The sequence below is a fragment of the Accipiter gentilis genome, chromosome 9, assembly GCF_929443795.1.
Source record: "Accipiter gentilis chromosome 9, bAccGen1.1, whole genome shotgun sequence".
NCBI classification, from domain to species: Eukaryota; Metazoa; Chordata; class Aves; order Accipitriformes; family Accipitridae; genus Astur; species Astur gentilis.
The window spans coordinates 23,693,874-23,711,276 of record NC_064888.1 but is presented as its reverse complement, the minus strand read 5'-3'; the positions used below and the strand labels follow the sequence as shown (position 1 = coordinate 23,711,276).

Below are 17,403 nucleotides of genomic sequence, written 5' to 3'. Positions count from 1 at the left end.
TCATTAGGAAGAACAAAATTCTGGGGACCCACAAATTCTGCTCTCTAAGGGCTGTTCTGCTATAGCCTTAAGTACTTAGCCCTTTGAGTTGGTAGAGATAAATCTTAAACTTCCTCAACCAAATTTTCTGATGAGTCTTTCATTGCTCCCTAGAGATCAGTTGTCATAGCCCAAAAGTGCCAGTTATAGAACATCATCTAAATGAAAAGGTTTCAGTGTCTTTTTCATGAAGGTTTGCACCACCAGGCTTAGGAGCCTGTGTGATTCACTAGAGCCAATGGGAAGGACATGACTTCAGGTTAGACCAAATCCTGCAGTCTTTACTTATGCAAAATTTTTGTTGACTTCATCATTTTCACACTAAATTTTAAGGGGAGGAATACCTGCACAGATAAGACAGGCTATAGGGAACCTTTCTGATTTTGCTGCTGTCTTATGTGGCCTCTGCTAAGTCATATAATCATCCCACTTTGAAATCAAGTAGGTATATCCTGTATTACAAATGATCCCCTTGGTCTTAGTTCTTCAAACACATTGTACATGTAAAGCACGCAGTACAGAAGAGTTGGCTTCTGCTGTTCCTACACTGACTAACCTCTTGAATAACCTCTTTACTAGAGTGTATCTGGCTTCTCTTGTTCCCCACCACAGAATACATATTGGTCCTGCGTGACTTCTGAAGCAGAGTGCTTTCAGTAACCATAGCTGAGCTATTTAGGAGAAACATCCTTCTACCTTCAGCTCATACAGCATAGACAACATTACTTATCTCAGCATGGATTGGATCACTGGTGGCCTGGCACCACACCATTGCAGAGATTTTCTTTTGATGATGATGATGTAAAAGCTACCTGAGAAACAGGAAGGGCTTATGGTTATCTAAGACTGAGGGAAATTTCTGGAATTCATTTTGTTAACTTTGAGTGAAAGCATAATCTTGGGCACGCATTCTACCTGCCTGCCTTTTTTAGGCACCACTTACATATTTTATGCTGAGATTTGCAAAGCCAGCTCAGAGATCTGGATTCCCAGGTTTTAACAGATGTAACAGAAATGGGAAGCACAGGTTTCCTTCTGCAGCTTTGAAAATCCCATCCTTATATACCATTATAGGCTAAGTGCTGACAATGTGCTGAGTGACAGCCAGTGCAGGTCAGGACAGTCCCAGTGCTGAAAGTGCTCACTCTGTAGCGAGTAATAAGTCTGAAAGTCTGGAATTTGCAAGTATTAATTCAAAGGACAGCTTCCCTGCTCCTACCATGTCCACAAAGCAGAAGGGTGTTGTTTTGAGCAGGAACTTGACATAGGTTTGACACCTGTGGAACTGAGAAGTCTGTGACTTGGTCTCATCATCCTCATGTACTCAGCAAAATCAAGCTTTCAGGATTACACTTTTAGCTCAGTGTTCTACATTGTTGTATACTCCTGAATCAAGCAATGAAGACAGGTGCTCCTAAAGCTGCCCAGAAGCTTAAGTTTCCTTCACCTGAAAAATCCTTTTGACTTTTAGGTTTCAGGAGTACGTTTCCCGTTGTACAACAAACCAACCAGATCCACTGTATATCAGAACCAGTGATCCTGGAGTCCTTTCAGGAGAGGGGTCTAGATGTGCGAGTGAATTGTCTGCAGTCTGATTACCATGTCAGAGCTCTGAAATGTAAAGAGCTGCTTTTGGTTTTTGATTGCTGGGAAATTTGTGCCTTCTAAGCTGGGCTCCAGCCTGCTGTCCTGCAGCTTCAGCCTCACTGCAACCTGGGAGCAAATTTACACATTGCAAGATTGTACTTGATGGACAAACTGATTTTTTTCCCCTGCCTTCTTTTTCATCTTACAATTAAGCACTATGTCATTTAAACCAGTCTTATACCTGTCCTGGTTTCAACTGGGCAATATGGACAGTACCATATGCATCAAACTAGCTAGGAAAGGTAGGCTAGTCAGTTTTTTTGTGCAACTAGTGGGATTCCTCATTATTCTTAACCTGTAGGTACTAGTGGCCCTTTCCTTGAGAAAGAAAAAGGAAGTGAAATACATCTGTTCAGTAATCTGTGGATTCTGGATCTGGGAACAATCAGGTCTTCCTTTCTCCTGGATGATTTTAAATTAAAAGCTATGCCACCCTCTGTTAGAAGAGTTGTTTCCTCCACAATATATAACAATGGGTGATGATTTAAGTTCCCAATTTCTTAAGGTATTATTGATCTCCACAGACTTCAAGTAACATTGTACCTATGATATACAAAGGAGTCGTAAACATTTTTTTCCTTGACTCCCTGTGATTCTTGAATATTTCTATACAGTCCACGTAATTTCTCTATCTGTGAGATGAATAATCTTTTTTTTTTTTTTTTTCAGTCTCTTCTTAAGATGTAAGATGTCCATAGGAACATTAATATCATTTACACGTTCAGGCTGACACTCAGAACACAACATACTCACGGCTACTGAGTTATGCCTGCTTTCCCATTCAGTTCACAGGTTGCTATCCTTACTCCCAAGAAGGAACAGTTTGTATAAATACATAACATCTCTTGCTGGAATTGTGCCGAGACTTGTGTATTTACAAAATCCCACAGCAGGTGATTTTTGTGTGATAAGACATTTGGAGTAATAGAAGTGTCACCGGAGAACTGAAAACCTTTAATTACTTCCTTGGGCCTTTTTGAAGAATAAGAAGAAATCAACCTGATTTCCAGCAATGTTGGTTTAGAATCTAGGAATAATTCTGCAACCGTAAAAGGAATAAAGCATTCGCAAAGGTGATGATGCTCTTCCCCAAAAGCTGTTAAAACAGGCTGGACAAACCTCTGCCAGGTATAGTTAATTCTGTTAATGAAGAAAGGTGGAATGGCTTACCCATTAGAGTCACTACCTGCCCTACATTTGTGGGATTCTGTTTCTTTAAAATAAAATCATTCAATGGGACTTAGTAAATCATATTTGTCCCCGACTTTGTTATCATCACTTCTGTGGGATTCAGTAGCAAAATTGAGATGCAATGCTGAAAGAGGCTTCACAGATTGTTGTAAATATTGTTTCCAGGGAGTCTGGGAAGTATTTTTTTACTCTAGGGAGTGAAAAATAGGCATCTTAATGGAAACAACCTGTCCTTTTTAACTGATAGTGCCACTAAAAGTCATACTTCCTACTCTCCGTATTTCCCAATGTCCTATTTCTCAGCTTTGGCACTGCGAAGACAACAGGTCCCTTGATATTTCAGCACTCTTACTGGCCAACAGTTACATTTCTAGGAGATAACTCATCTTGCAGATCTAGCTTCAGATTTACATGAAGGTCTGCAGAAGTAATTTCTGAAGTTCCTCTCTTCCAGGGGAATCTCTGGATTTCTGCCTGCAGTCAAGACACTGAGATTAGTAAACTCTCTAAGCACTAAAGATTAAAAAAAAAAAAAATCTCTTTCTGACTCCTGAGTTAAGTTACTACCTTAATGAAGGAGCCATCCCACCAAAGTTCATAGGGTTTGAGCATAAAGGGTATCTGTGGCCCTGAGGAGTACTACTGATTTCAGCACAAGACCACACACTCTAGAGAGAGTGATTTTCCAGTGTATATCAAAAAAAAGGACTGTTGAAGGCTAATCCTTTTCTCTCTGACATTACAGTGTACAGTGAGTTTTCTCACTATTAACTTTGCAAAATCCTTCCTAACCTCACTGCTAGCACGTGCTGTCTCCCCCTGTCCTGGTGGCCCACACAAGGGGGTTGCAGCCTGTCCACTAAACATACTGAATCGTCACTTCAGCACACTCTTGCCTGTACCTCCATAACTGACCCTCCGGTGATAGCCAAGCTGGCAGACATATGCCATTCCCTCCCACAGCTTCAAAAGAAGGATGCTTATGAAAAGAAGATATCCGGAGGAAAAGATGGGCTAGCCCCTTTTCCTTAGGCTGCACGCAGTATGCACTTTCCTCCCATCGGGGCATTCAAGCAGAAAGAAGCAACAATCTGTACCTGTGGCCAAAGCCCATCCAGTCGGCCTGGAGAGTCCTGTCTAGACACTTTCTGACTGAGTGTGCTCAGGTGGGGAGGCAGGATGCTCCTGGGCCATGTCATCTGGACAGTATTCACATTTTTCCTGTGGAGCTCTTTACTGAGTGTGACTACAAACCAGGATGTTTCTCAAATATGAAAGGGAAAAGGCCAAAGATTCCAGTTTGGCCTTTGCAAGAGAAAGGGAGAGAAAAAATGGTAGTTCCAGCATGTGCTTGCTAAGAAAGAGCTACTTCATGACACTGGGGCAGAGCTGCTTTCTTTGTGCTGTGGAGTAACCTGGAAAGGAGTGCAATTCCTAGAGACTGGATCAAAAAAACCTCACTACCACCTCTTGATTCTGCACCTTTCCCATTTACATTTCCTACAGCATCCCCCTGGTACCGCAGTGTGCACCCAACAGCACAGCATGGCCAGTCCATAGGTGGCAATTTGCCATGTATTGGCCATCAAACCAGCAAACATACGCATACTTGGCAAGGTTTTATCCTTGCTAACCTGATAGCTTCACCAATGAGCACAGGGCATGCCAGTGAGGATGGGGTTTCATTTTCAAGTCTTGCTGCAGGAAATTAGGATTACTAAAAATATTGTGAAGCTCTGACTGGAACTTGGGACATATGCTTGTTAAATCCAGAGAACTTAGAGGTGAAAATTCAGTTTGGTCTATAAACAGTTTTCTTGCCCCGGTCCATGTTAAAATCCTTCTGCATCATATCCCAAACGAAAACATCGCATGCGATCATATAGACACGGAATTCCAAGGCAAATGTCTGCAGCAATAGTCACTAAAATATATAAGATTGAAGTGAACTGGGAATTGAGCCCTTTTCTACTCATTTTTGATAGTAAACTAGAACCAGGGGAATTTTATTTTTTTTTTAAATTAGAAATTCACATTCATTTTGTCATCTTCATGATAACTGGTGTGGTCATGGAACAATGAGATTGCAGTAATCCATAAGTGCAAGTTGACATCAGTTCTTTTTTCCAGACAAGTTAAATTTATTCCTGGTAATCATGACATAAATATCAGAGTAGTTTTCATTAAAAATCCAACCCTTCTAGGTAATTTCTAACATGTTTATATACTGGACAAACTCAATAAAAGCAAAACTATGTATACACATACTTTAATTTCCTTTAAATACTCACATGATAGACTTTGCAGATTGTTTATTAAGAAAAATGTTCCTATAAGTGAACTCATTCGAGTAATTGCCCATGTGACTGGAATAAACTAAAATTAAACTGGAAGAAATCTGGAAGAGGGGTAATTTTGCATTTGCCAGAAGATACACTGGAAAAATGATGACTCTTCCTAATTTGTATTTGTGTGCAAAGTGTGTGATCCCAAGATGAGAAAACAGAGATACAAGATAAAGACTGTATCTAGAAATGTCACATTGGAATAGAATTCTATTTGAAGAAATCGTTTCAATGTTATTTTAGAACAATGATGGAATTTTTCAGGAAAGGGTGTTGTAGCCATAGAAATCCCAATGACCTCCTAAGTGAAGAGCCAGGATGGAAAGAGAGAGGTGAATGGCCAGTCGTTCACTGTCTCTTCCTCTTCTGCCCTAGTATCAGTCCCACCTCTAACATCAGTTATTAAAGTCATGCTATTGTTCCAAAAAGGAGGTGGTGGCAGGATTCCAGGTTTACACTGCCAAAATGCTATCCAATCCAAATGAGATATGAAATCATAGAATTAGTTTTCTTTCGCTGCCCGTTCAAAAAAAATTGGTTTTGGACAAACAAACCAGCAAAATTAAATTAAACATGTGGTTGATAAATGAAGTACAGAAGAGTATATGGAATAAAACCCTGGCTACCATAGGTACTTTAAAGTAGTGTTGGCTTCCATGCACTGTTATTACGCATCCTTTGCTGAAAACTGTATACCCTTCACAATTTTGAACCTCCTGTGTGTTTCCTCATATTTTCAATCAAATTATTACATACTAGAAATATGCATAAGGGAAATTATTCTACACATTTTATGGTGTGCTGTTGCTTGTAGCAGTAATTGAAGTACCTTTTCCACTTATGAAAGTACTAATTTTATTTGGTTTTATTGCTTTTCTAGATGCAATTATTTATTTAGTGTGTTTTGGCTTTATTAAATTATGTTTACTATAGGAACATCATAAAAATGTATGAAAGCAACACATCAGCCACTACTGCCCAATGACTTGTTTTGGGGAATCTAGTGTTATTTTTCATATCCAAACATAATAGAATAAAGTAAGAATAAAGAGATAATCTACACTGGAAAACAATGCAATTTTGAGATAATATAATAGAACACCTGGACAATATGATTTCATAAATCTTAGTTCTAAAATTTACATGAGCTGGGCGTTGGGGTGGCTATTTTAGGACATGTGGCATTTTCTAAATGGAAACATAACATGAAATACAATTAAACAGCAAAGGGGAAAGCATATACAGATTTAGCTTGCTCTGAGCAACTGATTTCTACAGAACAATGAAAATATTTCTACTTCGAAAGATGTACCAGGTCAGTCTTAGGAGATGTAGAGTTTTACTCTGGCAGTGACTAACAGCTTGTTTGAAAGTTTTATCAGATTCATTTTTAGGAGGCTTTTCACATGCACTATATCATTCTGCATTGAGGGTCTGAGGTGACACCCACTGAAGTTGGCAGCAAAACTCCCAATACCTTCAAATAGAGACTAGATGAGCTATCATACACTGAGAAGAAAATCTTCAACATTTGCTGATGTTATTGTGATGTCCAGCTTCAACTCCTGTATTTAGCCTCTGTACTACCTATTGAATAGGTGGGCACATATAGTTTTGAGATCTCAAAAAAAATCTTTAATGTACCATAAAAGGCAAAAACAACTTAAGCATCTAGAAACTGAGGCTAATACTCTCTGGCTAGAAGGAAGAGGGGAATGTAATAATTGATAAGTATCAAAGCAGTTGACCAAGAGTATTTTCTAACTCTTTAAGCCACCAAAGCCAGGATAGGACAGATGTCTTTCTAAACACTGTGGTTCAATTCAGTCCTGATACACAAACAAAGAAAAGAAATGTGTGGTTCTAATTCTGTTACATACAAGATCAGGCTGGGATCCACAGGGCATCCGTTTACATCATTACACAAGAGAATTCAACGAAAACAGGAAATTTTCTGTGTAGTCAACAGTGGCACATTTGATAGTGAATGAGGACTAGAAGCTGAGATCAAATAGGACTACCCCTGCAAAGGAGGGAGGAAAGCCCATGTGAATAATCAAATGCAAAGATTACAGACCTTCAGACAGCCTGCAGATGGCCTTTACTCACATGCACAGATCAACTGACTTCAACGAAACCACTTGCAGCAGCTGCACAAAGTATTTCAGGATTGGATCTGCAGAGAAGAAATAAGATTAAATTAATGCTGGAAAAGTGTAAGCTGATCCACCAACGGGGAAACAATCTGAAATACAGAGTATGAGCAATTGTCAAGGCAAAATGAGAGGATTCCAGAGCAGTGCAAAAGACAGGAAGCAAGGGAGCACAGGGACTGATTTCAGAGGATATTAGATGTTTATCTTTTTAGCCAGAAGACAATATAATATTTATTCAAACACATTTCAAGGAAACAGGAATCATTTATGTTAAATCAGAAAGAAATAAATAGCAGTAAATAAAACATAAAGGAAACTCTTGGCATTGGAAAATATTGTCAATTTCTTCATTATAACATTTAAATACTGCATGGAAAATCTTGGTTTATGAACTTTGAGTCAGTTTTCAGTTTACAACTGGCAAAGCCTTTCTTGGTCTTAGAGATGCAACCTTTTCTATGAGGTATAGTCTTGTGACTGCAAAAATTTGCATGGCTGAAATGTTTTTTTTTTGGTGTTTTAATTGTCCTTTTTAGGCTTAAACTTGAGGACACCAGTTATATTCAGGTAGAACACAGTACCTGAAAAGATAAAAGAACAAATTCTCCAGTTCTTCACTTGCACAGGGCCTTAGCACTTCACCCTTCTTCAGGAAGCACAGACTTTAATCTACAGATGAACTGAAATCTATTTCAAGTACTAGGGCCCCACATACAATTCCACAGTAACTCTTTTATTTGTTGCTACATTTTCTGAGGAGGTGCATTTGTTATGAATAACCCACTCCCAGCTGATGAGCCAACACACACAAAGGAACACAAGACAAGACTTTCCTCTTCTAAGCCACCACTCTGAGTCTGGATGAAGTCCCCAATAGCAGTAGGAAGCTATCCTGTTACCCACGTGAAATTTGTTCAGTAAATTGTCTTGATAACATCTCTTTTAGCTAAGTTTTATAGTTTTAAGTCTAAAACTCAACCACTGTAATACATCAGACAGCTTTGGTGGTATGGCCTTTGTTCTAAACTCTGAACTCATCTATAGCACAGCAAAAGTGGTGAAATCACATTGGAATGACAGTAACTCAATTCTATCCATTTTTGCTGCCTTCTGCATAATTTTAGCATGGTTTTTGGTTCTGTTAAGAAACATATTGAGAGATACTGTGAGTGGCTGTGATTAGAGATGTAACTGGTCCAATGTTTATAGCTAGGAAGAAAATCTGACATATATATTTCAAATTGTGTAATCTGCAATAACTAAAATTAAATTGGGAAATTAGGATTAACGAGGCTGAACGTTTTGCTAACACACATCTTTCAAAATTGCAGTATTTGAATTGTCCAATTAAAAAGTTCAGTGTTTGAGAAACAAAGAGAAATTGGAAATTAACCTGAAAATCCTACTATTTCCTGTTTCTTATTATTAATATTAATTTCATCTTCTATCAACTAAATCTAGTGCTGATTAACAGTATAGTAGAATTAGCATGTGTGAGAGAAGAAATATAGCCCATTCTATAGAATATTTATATTCAGCGGTAACGACATTATAACTGTAATTTCTTGGTTCTGTTTCCTAGCCAAAAATTGCAGAGGAGAATTTAACATACGCTGAACTTGAACTTATGAAGCCGATTCAGGAAGCCAAAGGCATTCCCAGTACGACAGTCTATGCACAGATACTCTTTGAGGAGAACAAGCTGTAATAGTTCATGCCTGTATAAATGGCCTTTGTCCGTGTTCTATTTAATTCTTGCTGTGCTGTTTATTTATAAAAATCATACAAATGTCCTTATTTTTTTATTTCCATTCATGCACTTCTACTTTTCTATGAGACTTTTAAACAAAATGTAGTTGAAAGTAATCATAGAAAAAGCAGCTGGTCTACAAGTGACATCCGAGAGACACCCTTCATAGTGTTCAGCCCGCCTGTTTTAAATGGACTGAAGTTCCACCTGGGGCATTTTCAATACCAAACATTATTCTTTCTTTGATACTAATGTGACAAGTCCAGCTGCAAACATCAACATCTTATTAAGCCTCAGAAGGACTAGTAGCAGATCTATGCACATCAGCCTGCTTCTGAAGACAAAGACCACTGACCAGGAAATTTGTCAATTGAATGCTGTTGTTTCCATCAGAAAAATATTAGCTCAGTAAAGCTGAGACTTTTTTTCACAGCAAAGGAAAAGCTAAAACTGCTTTTTCTTTTGTTTCCCTCAAGAAATAGTTATAAAAAGGTTTGGTGTCTATATTTTCAAATTCCCTTTTAAATGACATTGTCTTTAAAAACTTATGTTACTTCTAGTAAAGTGCTTCTTAAGTGCTTGAAAACAGACATTTCAAAATAATCCAAAAGAAACATCCATAGTTAAACCCCAATAATTTAAGGAAGAATATTTGTAGCTTGGGAGCATTTTCCAGGATTTGATCTTTTTAAAATTCTGGTTGAGAATAGGAAAAACTTGATAGTAAGTTAAAGACTTTGACAGAACCAGGACACTGCTTTTGGCCTTGATTTAGATTGGTGCTTCCAAACCTGCAACAGTTTCCTCCTGTGGCCTACATTACTGAGCTGCTGATCTAGAGGAAAAATCACACAGCTTCTCCTTTAGTATGGAGCAGACTCCGTTAACACCCTGCTCACTTACGTTGGAGTTATTTCTTTAGAAAGACCAGGGCTCAGGAGATAGGGAAATGAGCCTAATGTGAGAGCACAAAATACTCTTCCTCTTTCTTCACCTCTTGATAAATGAGAAGGAATTCTTCCCTTTCCTTTGATACGCATTCCTGGAAAATGGGGTATTCTGTGGCATCCTAGGCATTTCAGTCATGAAGGATAGCTAGACTGATGTTTTCAAGCTTCTAAATCTACAATGCCCAAATTCCACCAAAGCTCAGGGTGAGTTGCTTTAGCCCTCGAGTAACCATAGAGTTAATGGACACGTAAGAGCATGGGCTCTTTAGCTCACGATCAGGCCATGGAGATCTGATATTTGTCGTGTGCCAGGTCCTCTCCAGGTCTGGGAGGGAGACGCTTGACGGGCCACTCGCTCAGCAGTATCCAGTGTGGATTTTGGAGTAGCACTCGCAGGCCTTGGGTTTTGAAATCCTCACCAAGGTGATCCAAGTTGCTTCCTCCTTTACAGGTCAGGCCTTTTTAGTGATACAGCAACTTCTCACTGGGGCTCAGAGCACAGCTGGGAACCATCGCAGGAGTACTCATGCTCTTATTCCTGTTACTACATGGGAGCACAGAAGAGTTGGGCAGGGCTGACAATGCAGGAATGGGGACACACAACAAAGGGATAGAGCACATCACTGCCTTTTGGAGGGTTTTACCAGAATAAGTGAGTCTGTATAAACTGCTTTTTAATTTTTTTGAACAGGGATAGAAATTAGGCAGCATACATAATCTGTTACTGTATAGCCAGGATGTGTAAATGTAAAATACAGTCACCTGGTTCCATGTTAGATAAAAATCTCTTGTATAAAAAAGAGAATTTAAGAAAAGCTTGGCCGTTATGTACAGTACAAATTCCAACTCTAGTCCCTCATCAGAACAGTTCTTTCCAAACTAAAGCTAGCTTTTATCAAGAGGTTTGCTAGTAATTATTTGCATTTTTAATGTTTGCATTTGTGAGCTGTCAAGAAAATGTTTGTTTCACGTTTTCATTATCCCAGGAGTTTAATCACACACCAAAAGGGCATGGTATCTTTTCTTGTCCTCTGATCGGGTGATGGACTTTCAATGACAACAGCAATCAACTCATTGACCAAAAAGAAATTGGTGCTAAAGAGTGATCAAACATTCAGGGATCAATTTTGGAACAGCCAGAGTTCAACTGACTATTCAGAGAGGACATCGCTTATGCAGACAGGTGTAAGGAAGGCCTCAGAAAAGTATAGTATATATACTATATATAGTATATATAAATAGAACTTATTAGTGATTCCTTTGGAATTAAAAATAAAACCCTAACACATTAATGAGTTGACCACTTAGTTGTGAAAACTTTCTAAAGTTTGATGTATATGAACATTCCTTTTACATACAACTGGCCATTGTGCCCATTGTTCAGAAAAATCCTCTACTGTATGTTTATGCCTAGTATTTTAATGAATATCATTCTTTGTGTATTAATATTCTATATATTCTTGTTTATATTTGATATCTAATTCCCCAAAATAATAGTTAACTGAGCTAAATAAATTACCTTCTTTGGTGCAATAAGTTCTCTCAGTCTGTGTAGGATTTATTGCTTGCTAGAGAACAATTCGAGGATATATGTTTATCTCATACTCAGCATTTAGACAATCCCAATAGGTGGCAATTGAATTTTTCATTCTGCAGAAGTTCCATGATTTTAATTTTTTTTCCATTTGTGACTGACTTCAGATGACAGAAGAACCCTGAAAGGCAACAGACCAGCTGAGCGAAAGGAGGCCAGAAATACTACTTAGGAGAACACCCATCTTCCTGAGTAGACATTTCCTATGCCTTTTGTTATGCAGCGTCCACCCAGATTTAATAATGTCAGATCATATCATTGGAGAAAGAAAAACATCATCCTTTATCTTGCAATTAATTGTACACCTTTAAGTATACTCACTTTAAAGACTATGGAGAAGAAAATTTCACAGAGTATGATGTGCTTTGGTGGGAGAAATGCAGAATAAATTGGATTTAGCTCCTTCTAACAGGAACGGCAAGGCTGAATTAATGTCTGGCCTAACTCTGTCTGGCTTCAGCAAAACAGCAGAGCTGAATGTGGTCCACTGTTCTTTTATGACAGGAGCTCCCATGACGACTCTTAATACCTTATTAAGCAGCAGCTGGAGTCTGCTGAGTCATACTATTTTGGTTACTCCTTCTGTTGTCATTGGTAAAACATGGGCTAGTACTGAAATTTTGACAAATACAGCTCTATTAGCTTCATGCCAATTTAGTATCAGATTGTTAAATGTTAATGTACTGCATCCTATAGCTTTAAATAGAATTAGAGATGTTTACAGCTTTGGTTAAATGCACCTTGTTCCTACACATTAAATTTTATTACTAGAATCCTCCATCAGCAAATAGGAGTAAATCATATTAGTGTTGTGGGCTGTGTGGGGATTGATTCTGCAGCCCAAGGAAAAGGTGTTTTATTACTCTTTATTACAACTTTCTAATTGGTAGGTGTGGTCAGAATGTCATTATCTCTGTAATTACAAGCAAATTATTTGTTTTAGAAAAATTGTAACATAATTGTGGGGTTCTTTTCATTAAGAAGTTCAATAAACTTTTGTACTTAGCCAGGGTTTGGCCAGGTTCTGCTAGCATAGCAGGACTCAGACCCAATGAGGTCTCATTTGATGTTTGATTTGTAGGTCAAATTCTGCTTTTTGAGGGCTTCCCCAAAACACCTCTGGTGAGTGACATCAAGGAGCAAAGACCCTTTTGGGCTTTGGTCTAACCTGCCAGGGTAAAACATAAAATTCCTAAATTCTGCTACATAACAGTTGCTCTTCTGAGTTTCCTGCACTAATCTGAAATATACTCATTTGGTGTACTTTATTACACCACCTCGCTTGACTCCATTTTACTACCTTGGTTGGGAGGGAGGGTAGATTGAAAGACTGTGTGTCAATAGAATACTCTAAGTTTGTGTTATTCCTCTCGGAAAAAAAAGAGAAAATGGAGATAGAACATATTTTGAGATGCCAGCTAGTCTATTACTTGATCTCCAGGTTGGACCAACTCAGCCTGACTTAACCTGGTAGAGGTTGGTCTAAACCTCTTCTTAGAAACTTATGATGATAAGGTTCCATACTCTTCTCACCATCCATTTCCACAGCCCTAATCATTCAAAATGCTTCCTAGCATATAGGCTATATCTTCTTGCCTTTTCCCCAGTAGACATCCAGAACATCTCCCTTTCCTCCTAACAGGCTTCTCCATATTTGAAGACTATTGAAAGGAAAGTTGAAAAGAGAATTGACAACCTCAGTTCTGTCAGGCTTTCCTCTTGTAAAGAACAAATATTCCCAACACTGCTTCTGTGGAAAAGATTAACAAATTATTCCAGAGAAAACAGCCCTTGAAATTCAGGGAATGATTAGGTTTGGGTTCTGAGCTGGCTTCCCAGACCCCATTCTGAGCACAGCCCACATGGGAAAACACCTGCTGAAACACCTGCACAAAACACAACATAGCTCCAACATGTGGATCTCAAACAATCCCCTCTCCCTGACTGCCCCAGCTCTTTCAGCAAACTTCACAGCAGTTTCATATTCCAGCATTTCTACTCAGAGGCTAAATGCTGAAGCAGTATGCTCTACTGACTGTATAGCAATAGGTAGGGTAAGAGTCCTACCCATCTTGGCACCATATTGTGTTAAGTCTCTCCTGTTCCTCACCAGCATTGCTGGGTTGTATGCAAACCCCACGAGAGGCTTTTCCATCTTTGACTACCCCAGTCAGAAATGTTCTGGCAGTCCTTTTCGAGTGTCCAGCTGAGACTTGCTCAGGTTTTCATTTTAGTACATAACACAGCTATTCACTGCAACTGCATTTCTCCCTGCTGTGCAGGACCTGGGACTCTCCTGCATCTCACACCAGGGAAGTAAGAGGTCCTGTGCACAGGGTCCCCAGGCAAGCTCACTTGGGTTCTGGTCCTGGCTAGGGAAAAACTTTGGGCAAAGGGACTAAGAAGTCCCTGTTCCCTGTGCCCCTCTTGAATGCAAGCTGTTGAGTCAAACTAAAACCTTTCCCTCTTGGATTTAATTTGAGTTGTTAAACCATGTTAAAGTCCTATCTATGTTTTCTGCAGCAATATTTTACCATAAGGAAGTGAATGAGAATGCAACAGGGCATTAGGGCTCTGTGCACAGAGCTGCACAAGACAAGATCACCTTTGAGGGCTTTTGCCTTCCTGTTCTGGGCTGGCAGGGTCTTGGGCACAGCTGACAGCAGCTACAGTACATAGCTACCCACAGGCCCACATCTATCTTTGAAAAATTAGCTCTTGATCATTTGGATTATCCTCAGGAAAGAGGAGGCGTGCAGGAACTTCTCTGACTACTAACAGTTCTCTCTGACACCGGGGGGGAGTACAGCACAGAACCAAGGCATCACATAAAACATACAGGGCAAAAAAGACATGGGGATGTGCAACAGTTATCACTTTCAAACATGGTAATGTGACATGTGTCCTTCCCTTACCATAAAAGCAAACAAGGCATCACTGGATGCTCCTCAGTGGTGCTACACCACTTCCTCCACCTCTGATTCTGCCTGCTGTGCACAGAAACTAGAAGGAAAACTGCTCAGCACCATCTGTGAAGGGATTTTTCAGGCAGCCAGTTAAGCAGCTTTACAAATCTCATTCCCCTGCACTAGTCCTGTGGGAGACAAGTAAGTGGAGAATGCTGGCCTAGGTACTCAGATCAAAGAGGATCAATAAGGTTGACAGCCAGCCATCATTATTCTAAATGGCACCTCTACGCCTTAAATGGTCCTGCTTTGCAATGGCACTCTGCTCTCACAGGAACATGTGCCCTTCAAATCCCTCAGGCAAACATAGCTATGCTCTCTTCTACCTCTACTTCCTCCTTGCTTGCTCTCGAAGAACAGCCAGAGAAGAGGAGAGCTGTGTCCTGCCAGGCAACTAACTCAAAAGCCAAAATTAGTAAATCACCACTGTGCACATGACGACAGCAAATGGCAAAGGACACTCCTATGTATCACTATAAAAAATAACATTAATTGGGATGCTTTGCAATTTCCTGTACAACCCATAATTAGGTTAGATAAGAAACTAGCAGTGTCTAAGTGCTATAAATGTCTAAATTAAGTTATTTTGAAAGTGCTCGGCACTTTGACATTTGAGAGTTCAGAGTAATTGGGGTATTGAAATAAAATTGCTTCTGTTATTTAAAAGGTCATTATCTTCTTCGGGTAGATATATAAGGACTATTTTCCACTCTACTGAGCTGTTCTATTTGGTGCAATTAGACCTGCTTGAGTAGATTTCTAGTGGGCCTCCTCCCACTTATCACAGTCCCAGCACTGCCACAGGGAAGGTCCTGTAAATATACAGCCCAAATACAGAGTATATATTCAGCTCATAATCGGGCTCAGAAGAGCCAAGAGCTGCACGGAGCTTCAGACAGACACCCACCATGAACAGCACAGGCTGCTACACCCAGCAAGATGGCAACTCGGTCATTACACAACAAAAGTCAACAAATGCCAGGTTACAGCAGAAGCCAGCCTGCCGGGCAGACAAAGGCTTTGGAGCAAATCAGAATTTCGCCTTCCCAACCAAATTACCTCATAGTCTGGCAGTAACTATGGTTATTTCAATAACACTACTGAAATCCCTTGTTTACAACATGCATGGTCTCACTGTCACAATAAAGATATGCCTTTTGCTTGCTTCCCAGATCTGGTGCTCTGCAACAGTGACAGTCAAAAATGGGAACTTACATGACTACACCTTGACTGCATTTTATTTTGGTTAGTCCAGCAGTGTCAGTAAAATAAGGGGGTATAAAGACATAGACATTGGCAGAGGAGATTTAACTTATCACCACCTCTCCACTAGAGACTGCCACAGCCAGGAGACCATGGGGAATGGACTGAGCACAGGAGTGGCCGGAGAGCACTGTTCATTGCAGTGGCTTAATCCCTGCACTCCCCCCATGAGAGCTGAGCATCCCACCAAAACTGGAGTAGCTATGGGAGCATGACTTTTCGTTGTCCCTCTTCGCCAGGGAACAGGTGTACAAGGGAGAAGCAAAGTCCTTAGAGTCTCCTGTCCAAGCTGAACAAGGAGACAATTTCTGACCTGAAACAGGGAAAGTTCTCATGCTGCTGTTGCAGTCACCCACACAGAGACAGCTTCTCCCCCATCCATAAGAGCTCACGATGTTCTTTTCGCCACAGGACTCACCTGACATCCTCAGCTCCAGCCACCCAGCCAGCACACTCACCGTTGCTCCCTCAGTGACTGCCCTACAACAACAATGCCTCACGTGCATAGGGTTGTAACACTTGAGTATGAAACACATCAAGTGATGACTGAACACAGGCATAGCTGTCCCCATCATAAGGCCTACATTTGCTCAATACTCATTACAGCAAATATTACTCATGGTTACCAAGATCCCAATGTACTGCTGAAGGCTGCATTACCAAGATCCCAATGTACTGCTGAAGGCTGCGTGGTTCCAGATGCCAAGTTGCTACAAGACATTTAACTGCAGTGCAGGGAATGAGGGGGTTCCCTTTTAAAATCTTCATGTGGCAAATTTCCAGGAGCCTCCTGACACTTGGGAAGAGCTCTGATGACAACAAGCATAGGGAAGGTTGGCATTCCTCCATGTCGTGGTTTAACCCCAACCAGCAACTAAGCACCACACAGCCGCTCACTCACTTCCCCCCAACCCAGTGGGATAGGGGAGAGAATCAGAAAAAAAGTAAAACTCACGGGTTGAGATAAGAACAGGTTAATAGAACAGGAAAGAAGAAACTGATAAGGATAATGGTAACACTAATAAAATGATAACAGTAATAATAGAAGGATTGGAAAATACAAATGATGCACAGTGCAATTGCTCACCACCCACCGATCAATGCCCAGTTAGTCCCCGAGTGGTGATGCCCACTCCCCCACCCCCTCCAGTTTATACACTAGATGTTGTGTCACATGGTATGGAATATGCCTTTGGCCAGTTTGGGTCAGCTGTCCTGGCTGTGTCCCCTCCCAACTTCTTGTGCCCCTCCAGCCTTCTTGCTGGCTGGGCATCAGAAGCTGAAAAATCCTTGACTTTAGACTAAACATTACTTAGCAACAACTGAAAATATCAGCGTGTTATCAACTTTCTTCTTATACCTAGCTCAAAAACATAGCACTATACCAGCTACGAGGAAGACAATTAATTCTATCCCAGCTGAAACCAGGACACTCCACCAGTCCTGTTCTCTCTCACACCTCCCATCAGCCTACCTGATGTCAATGATGGTAATTGCTATGC

At 40.2% G+C, this 17,403-nt stretch overlaps 1 protein-coding gene across 7 annotated transcripts in view; it reads left to right on the top strand.

Annotated features, from left to right (window-relative positions):
- Nucleotides 1–12,790, top strand: part of VSTM4 (V-set and transmembrane domain containing 4) — a 42,447-nt gene extending 29,657 nt beyond the window's left edge. The window contains exons 8-10 of one of the 7 annotated variants that reach the window (XR_007507251.1): nucleotides 8,961–9,039; nucleotides 10,530–10,730; nucleotides 11,780–12,790. Coding sequence is in view for 6 of the 7 variants with exons in the window: in XM_049810152.1 (XP_049666109.1) it covers nucleotides 8,961–9,039; nucleotides 10,530–10,657 (207 nt within the window). In the remaining variant the exon portion in view is untranslated. The other 6 variants (XM_049810152.1, XM_049810156.1, XM_049810153.1 and 3 more) reach the window with 6 other exon arrangements.
- The last annotated feature ends 4,613 nt before the right edge of the window (nucleotides 12,791–17,403 follow it).